A 7731-nucleotide genomic window follows, 5' to 3' on the forward strand; every position below is an offset into this window, starting at 1 on the left:
ATATTATATTGTTTTTTATGAAACTGCAGAAGAAGCTGAAAAATGTTTGAGTCTAATTTGAGCTGACATTTTCTGAAAGCAGAAAAAAATTGATAATGAAAAATCAGTAAAAGAGCAGAAATGTAGCAGAAACAAGTTGGATTTACAGACAGTAAAAGGACAATAAAAAAGCTTACACTAGCAAAAATAATAATAATACTAATAATAAGTACAACAAGCTGAAAATAGCTAAAAAAAATAGCTTAAAAATCTGAAATTACAAAACCGAAAAAAAAACAGAAAGAGCAAATGTTTGCTGAATTAAAGCTGAAATTATCGCAAAAAGTTGATAGAAAAGGCTAAAATTTACTAACACCAGTTAAACAGCATAAAGCAACTTAAATTAGCATAAAGCACAAAAWATTAAAAATCAGCAGACGAATAGCAGATAGGAGCAGAACGGTTGATGAAAAAGCGAAGAAAAAATAACTATTAAAAAGAAGCCTAAGGAAGCTTAAATTAGCACAAAAAAAGCAGAATTAGAGTAAAAAGTAAAAACTGCAGTAAAGTTCCTAAACATTTTAAAAGATTTTAAGGTTGTTGTGGACAGCTTCATTCATTCTTAGAAAAAAAAAATCCAAAACGATAAATACTGTAGATGGAAAAGCACAAGTTGCTCAAATACCAAAAGCCACAGGATCATGACAGTAATGAGCTGAACGTTTTGATAAAAGTGGAAACAGGACAAATGACAGAACAAGCTACGTGTGCTGAAAAACGTACGGAAGAAAAATGGGAAAAAATAAAAAAAAAGCAATTGGGTTTTTATGAATAACCAGTTATTCTTTTAATTTGGTTGTCAAAGGTTTTTTTCCTTCATGTTTTATTGTTGTGAACAAGAAACACTGCTGTGTCAACAGCATAAAGTTCAAGCAATGGTTTTCAGTCCAACAAACTGCATTTGAAACTATTTCAGCTGTAAACTGAGTGCTGCATTTTGGGATTAGCTGCACCACTTAGTCTAATCCAGCACAAAGTACAGTTTTAGAAGTAAGATAAATAGCTGACCTTTGCTCAGTGGTGACATAYGATACAGAAACTCTCAACTAGAAACCAGTGTAGTCTATAAGAAGTCTGACAAGTACAGCTGTAGTTCTGAAAACAAAGGAGGCAAGTCATCCACAGATAACCAGTCTGTGGTGGACTGAGTTCTGCTCTCATGGGCCACTGACTGAGAATGTGCATTGCAGSAGAATCTAAAATTAGCTTTTCTAATGACACCATGCAGAAATGTGTGTAAACTAAAGACAGAACCAGATATACTTCAGACTGCCTAATACTTAACCTGAGTTTTCAGGTTTCTGCACATCTGCAGGTGTGAGGTCGAAACCAAACAAGACAGAAACATCTAAAGCTCATTGTCACTTTGAATGATTTGTTTTGGAATTTGTTATTTAAAAAAAGCAAAAAATAAATAAAAATATCTAATCAAATTAAAAAGCACAAATGAGAGTATGATGAATAGAAAAAAAACACTAAATTTTATTACTTGTATCACTGAAAGTTTTACAGTAACAACTTTTGGCCACTAGATGGCAGCCAATAAATACGTGCCAAAATGTTTTTTTTTTATGTTGTAGCACAAACTAGCTTCTATTATCAATTTTACAAAGAAAGTTAACACCATCATATCTCTGAGATAAATTACAAAGATACAGTATGTTAAACCAAGCCTGAATGTTATTGTGATAACAACCTTAACTGACTGGTTGCTCCAATTCAAAATGATCTCAGGTAAATGCCAGTTWTCCAGTCACATCCTTCAAGGAGCAGGTATAGATGAATTTTGTTTGTATATAGTATATAAAAACACACTAATAGGTATATCACATCCCCGTCCCACCAAGATACACAATGCCTAGTGCAGTGTAAGCAGTTGGGTGAGCAGAGAGCCGGGACTGTGGTGTGTAGAAAATGCTAGTGGAGGCAGACAATGCAGCAGACCGAGGCCTGACCAGCCCTCAGAGGGACAGGGGTCGCCTCACTGCGCCAGCAGCCCCCGTCTCCCTCCCTTCTTTCTCTTTCTGCGASCTGCCACAGGATGGGCTCGGGGAGCACGCTGAAGTTTGCCCTCTGTGAGGTGCTACAGTTTGCAGGCCTGTGTGTGCCGCTCTTCATCGTAATGCAGAGATTTGCCGTCATCGTAGCAAAGATGAAAACATCTGCGCGGCCCCCCGGCGATGCCAGCATGGCCTACTGGCTGATCGTGGCCGCCTCCGTTGCCTACGTCACCTCTACTGCCCTGKTGATCTGGGTACCCCTGAAGTATATGGTCTTTGTGAAGAAGAAGTTCCTCGTTGGGAGGAAGAAATGGTAAGTTTCAGTGGAGTCAGCACTGATAGGCCATCAGCTGAGATCCCAGTGCAGCTCTGACTAAGACCTGACCAGCTGGTGGAAGTCTGAACCGGTTCTGTGGCTGGTTCAGATAACACTTGGCTGATAAATATTGAACTAGCAAGTCCTGAACCTGCCCTTGTCCTCCTTCCTTACTTTTTGTTGATTTTCTTCTCATTTGTCCTCACATCAGGAGACCTGTGGCCCTCGTWTATGTGATCCTGTCCACATTACCCTGCTTTGCCTTTCTCATTGCCAGCTCTGAGGTATAACAAGCAGTAGGTCATTTGTMATTTTAATTATTCAGTTTGCTTTATCAGTTTTACCCTTAATGTCGCCATGCATTTTTGTTACCAAGCAGATAATCTTTAGGTAATTATGGACGTATTTTTTCCCTCTCTAAATAAGTAAAAAAAAAAAGTCTTAAGAAACGTAAATGTTGGCACATTTTGTTGGTGAGTAGAATCAGTTTGAACCCTTTGAAAGTGGATCAAACATGATGATTTGTGAGAATCCTCTTGGTTCTCAAGGGAACCTAAAGGATAAGAAGTTACTGATAAGCAGCTTGGTTCTGCTTCCTGCCTGTGCTGTCAAATCATCTGTCCACGAGGCACATTTTCACTTCCTCGTTGGCTGCAGCCCAGGCTCTGTCTGCGTTTTTATGTAGTTTTCTCCAAAGTCTGATCTGACCTGTTGGCTCTTTCTTATCTGTTGTCTTGTCCAAAAGAATCACAAATTCTGCTAAGGTGACCAACTTGCCCTCTTGGTTCTGTGTCCTGTTGGTGCGAAGCACTGACTCAAGCAAATACCAGAGCTGCAGGGATATAATGTAGCACGCAGAGTTTATTACGTTTAAGTTTATGTGGTGTGTTCAGGTTACATATTATACATGTTCTCTTATCGTTTGTCCAGGTCCAAATAAACAACAACATAAAACACGATACATTCACGGAGCTCCCTGTGTCATTAGTCTTTTTCTCGTTAATCTGCATTGATGTAGTAGAGAGGATCCGCCACTGCAGACTGACTGGACAGGGTGAGCTGAACCACTAACATGATGTTCCACAAATTAATCACTGTCAGCTATGCATCTTGAACTTTTCTCTTCTATTTTACGCAGTTACAAGAAGTGCAATAGTTGGGAGAGAACACTGAACAAGATTTATTAAGAACATTGTAGAACCCCAGTTGTGTTTTGGTTTTAGTTTTGCAGTTCAAAAATAGTATAACAACTAAGGAAATTAAGCAGGATTTAAAAAAGTTAAAGCTAAATTCAGTTCTCCAAAATCAAATCTTTCACTTCTTTAAGAACAACCACAGTGTTCCTTAGAAGAATGCCACTAAGACATTTATTTTGGGAAACTGGTTGTATTAGGTTTCTTTTGTGGGTAACTAAAGAGCTGCAATTTAAACAACTTTCCAACTTATCTTTGCAGATTTAAAATGACATATTTCCTTGCATGCAACAGTGTCTCACCAAGTCAGGATCTCATTTAATGTCTTGTTTTGTTTATTTATTTATTTATTTTGCATTGGGTTGGACGTTTTCAGTCGGGGATGTGTCTTGATTGCAGGCCAGACAAAAATCCATAATTTGGAATGAAATCATATATTTTCATTCAAAAATAAGCAACATCTTCCTTGAAGAAAACAATATTAGCACTACATTTTGCTATGATAGCTGCATTTATAGTTTACAGATATGGAGGCTACATGTGCAGCAGTGCCTTAATGTTTAGATGGACATAAATAATCGGAATAAACGGCAAATTAGAATAAAAATACGACATGGAAATGTCCTAATCGAAATGTTCTGTTCTGATTCAGCTCAGTTGGGATGAATTTGTTATGCTGATTGATAATCTGAATGGCGTGCATGTATATTCCTGCCTGACGTATTTTCGACTGGCTAAATGCTAAAATGTGGACAAGAAAATTGGTTGGTTTCACATGGAAAGTGTACAACACAGTACGTTAGTCCTTCTGTTTTGAGGAAAAGCCTGGTGCATGTAAATGCTACTCATGATCACATACTGTACATGTCAGCTTGCACAGATTGTTCTTAAATTACACAGATCTCCCCCCATTTTGCATGTACATGGACGTACAGTCAAATCTCACTTTTTTTTCAAAAACTCAGCTTCAAATTTGTTTAACGTCAAAGAGCCTGTAGAATGTAAAAAACAATCAAGTTAAATAACTGTCTTCTCCTAACCTGCTCTGCTGCTAGAAATAAGCTCCCCACCACTTCCTGTCCTCCTTTCCCTGCTCCTCTGCACTGCAGGTGCCCGTATCTCTACCTTCTTTCCCCCTGGCAAATTAGTACATTGGATTTGTTTGTGAAAATTAGATTTTTGAGGGTCATGATACAGGTAAATGCCCAAAGTGGTTGACACACAGTATGTGATCATGTAATTAATTTTGTGTCCAAAAAATGGTACATTCAGATTATTAATCTGAATACTTTTCAATCCAATCAAAGTATTTTGCCCATGTAAACATGGCTCATGTATCACCGGGCTTTTGGTTTCATAAAAAAAAAAATCAAATCAAATGTATTTCTATCAACCATTTAAAAACAATGGTTGTTGGCCAAAATGCTGCAAGAATGCTACAGAATACAACAATAGTTGAAAAGACAAGACTGATAGTCCTTCTCCTCTTTGGTGTGAGCAATGTGTTTGTAATTTCTATAAAAAACTTGGTACTTTAAAAATAAACTTAAGATATAGTCATATGTAAAATATCAAATTTGCTTGTCTTTTAACACTTTGTCTTTCCATTACTCTCTTCAGCAAATAACGTGGAAAGAGCTACAGAGATTCCTTCTACTGTCCTCACTCATGTAGAACAGATAACACCAGTCACTCCCATCAATCCAACTGTACCTGGACCAGCTGTGTCCGGGCAAGGTGTGCTTGGACAAGGTCTGCCTGGACAAGGTGTGCCCACTCCCCTGCAGCCTGGAGCAAACCCGCTCAATGACAGGAACCAGAATGGACCAGGAGCTCGACCAGAAACCAACGGAACAGTCCCTGGGATACCAGCGACCCCTGGCAGGCCTTTTGATGTTGGGCTGAGTGCACCATCAGCGAGCACTACAGCGTATCATATATCTCCGTACACCTGCACGGGCCCTTTGAGGTTCCTGTGTGTCAGCGACGCCCGGGCGGACGTGTTTGCAGACAGCTTCATGTTCTGGATGGATACAGTGGAGATGGTGAGGGTGGCGGGACATCCCCTGGTCTACTACTCAGGCTGGGTTTTTCCCATCTACATCTTCAGCTACGTGTCCTGCCTTCGTGTGGTGGTCATGCCCAACACACCTCTGTTGTCCTCTCTGGGCGTGGCATTACAGGACTTGCCCTTCTTTTTTGTACGCATTGGTCTAATTGCCCTCTTTGGTTTCGTCACACCGATCCTCTTCCTGATGAAAAACCTATTGGTCTGTCTGGCCTTTGTCTATTTCAACTTCATGACCAAACTGAGGGTCTTCAACACAGAGAGGATGTTCTTTTGAGACCAAATGCTGCAAGGACAAGTAGTGCAACACCGAAAGAGATGCTGGGACACAAGAAATGCAGCTTGATGGAATTCAGCAGGTGGCTGTACCAGCTTTTCATGAGTTTGAACTTAGTATTGATTGTAAGAACAGAAAAACAAATAAAACAGAATGCACTTAAACTAGTTGTTACAGAAAGAGTTACAACTAAATGTTTACACCTGATAACTGCCAGAATTGAACCTTATTTCAAACTGACTATGTAACAAGCTACTCACAACAGGTAAGATTGTTATTGTTCAAAATGTTTCAACAAAACTTTACATCAAAAGATCCAAACTATTCCATTAAAGTTTTCTCAAATAAAGATATTAAAATATTTTACAACAGCATACAAAAGAATGGTATACAATAAAACTAATAAAAACAGACAAAATATTTAAAATGAATTAACCTTAAGATTGAAATATAATGCAATATTACATTATATTTCAATCATGGTCTAGCATGAAATAGATTTACATAGTAATGCATACTAAAATCTTATTTGTTAAATAAGAAAATCTGAATGGCAATTATATATATTTTTTTTTAATAAGTGTTGTTACATTCTGTTTACTTAGATTATATTTTTAATTGGTCCATGCCATGCAAAATTAAAACTTTAACTGATCTGAACATATTCAGAAAGTCATTCATGRTATAATCATTTACTCTAAAATATTTTAGAATAAAAATTTCACTTCTCACAGGCCAAATGGGAGCTCAAAGGCAACAGAACATTTGTGTTAAATTTATTATGTTTTGTTACTTAAATGTTTAAACATATTTTTGCACCCCTCGCCCTCAACAAGAATGGCACTTTGTAAATGTATTTGTGACGTCACTTGAAAAWCAACTGAATATTTTTCTACCATTATAAGATGCAGTGAACATAAATTTATTGTTTGTGAGATTTTATTTTTGCTAAGTTAAGACACATAAGAACAAATTATGAATTTGTATGAATGTTATGTTTATTTTGGTAATAAATGAAGAAGCTTTTAAAATATCTGACTTGCCATTTGTCATTTTGTGCACAGAAATTTCAGCTGGTGCAACAAAACACTCCATGAGTAGAGTTTATTCTCTGCTCAGCTCATTTTCTGACTCTAATTTAGATTCTTTGAAGGGCAAGTGGGAGACGGACTTAAAGGAATCCATATCAGACACAGTTTGGCAAAAAAAATTTCAAAATATATATTCGTCCTCAATATGTGTGAAACATGTTATAGTTCAATTCAAGGTAGTACATCGTCTACACTGGTCTAAGGACAGATTGTGCAACTTCAAAAAGGACTTGGATCCGTCGTGTGATCACTGCAGACAATCTCCAGCCGCACTTCTACGCACATTCTGGTCCTGTCCAAAGCTACATGGATATTGGCAAGGCATCTTTGATATCTTTTCAGGACTATTTGGATCAACTGTTCATCCTTCAATAACCATGCCATGTTCAAAGTCACTTAAATCACCTTTCTTCCCCATTTTGATGCTTGGTTTGAACTGCAGCAGATCGTATTGGTCATGTCTACATGCCTAAATGCATTGAGCTGCTGCCATGTGATTGGCTGATTCGGCATTTGCTTTAATGAGCAGTTGGACAGGTGTACCTAATAAAGTGGCTGGTGAGTGTCATCTTTAAAATGTGGTTAAAAATAAATACAGTTTTCTTCATTGAGGTTTAAAATGACAAAGTCACATCTGTGTTGTCTTTGTTTCACCAGCTGCCTCATTTCATGTGACTCTCTGATGACTTTAAGAAAAATCTGTCAGTGGCAGATTTTCTGTTTGGAGTGTGTGTGTGTGTGTGTGTG

General features: G+C 37.8%; 1 protein-coding gene across 1 annotated transcript; it reads left to right on the top strand.

Moving 5' to 3' along the window:
• The first annotated feature begins 1983 nt into the window (after positions 1-1983).
• LOC106520969 (transmembrane protein 236) lies at positions 1984-6357 on the top strand. The gene is made up of 4 exons (XM_014013316.1): positions 1984-2352; positions 2567-2639; positions 3286-3409; positions 5169-6357. The coding sequence occupies exons 1-4, from the start codon at positions 2081-2083 to the stop codon at positions 5891-5893; spliced, it is 1194 nt and encodes a 397-aa protein (XP_013868770.1). The 5' UTR covers positions 1984-2080; the 3' UTR covers positions 5894-6357.
• The last annotated feature ends 1374 nt before the right edge of the window (positions 6358-7731 follow it).

Source organism: Austrofundulus limnaeus, unplaced genomic scaffold (assembly GCF_001266775.1).
Source record: "Austrofundulus limnaeus strain Quisiro unplaced genomic scaffold, Austrofundulus_limnaeus-1.0 Scaffold100, whole genome shotgun sequence".
Taxonomy (NCBI): domain Eukaryota; kingdom Metazoa; phylum Chordata; class Actinopteri; order Cyprinodontiformes; family Rivulidae; genus Austrofundulus; species Austrofundulus limnaeus.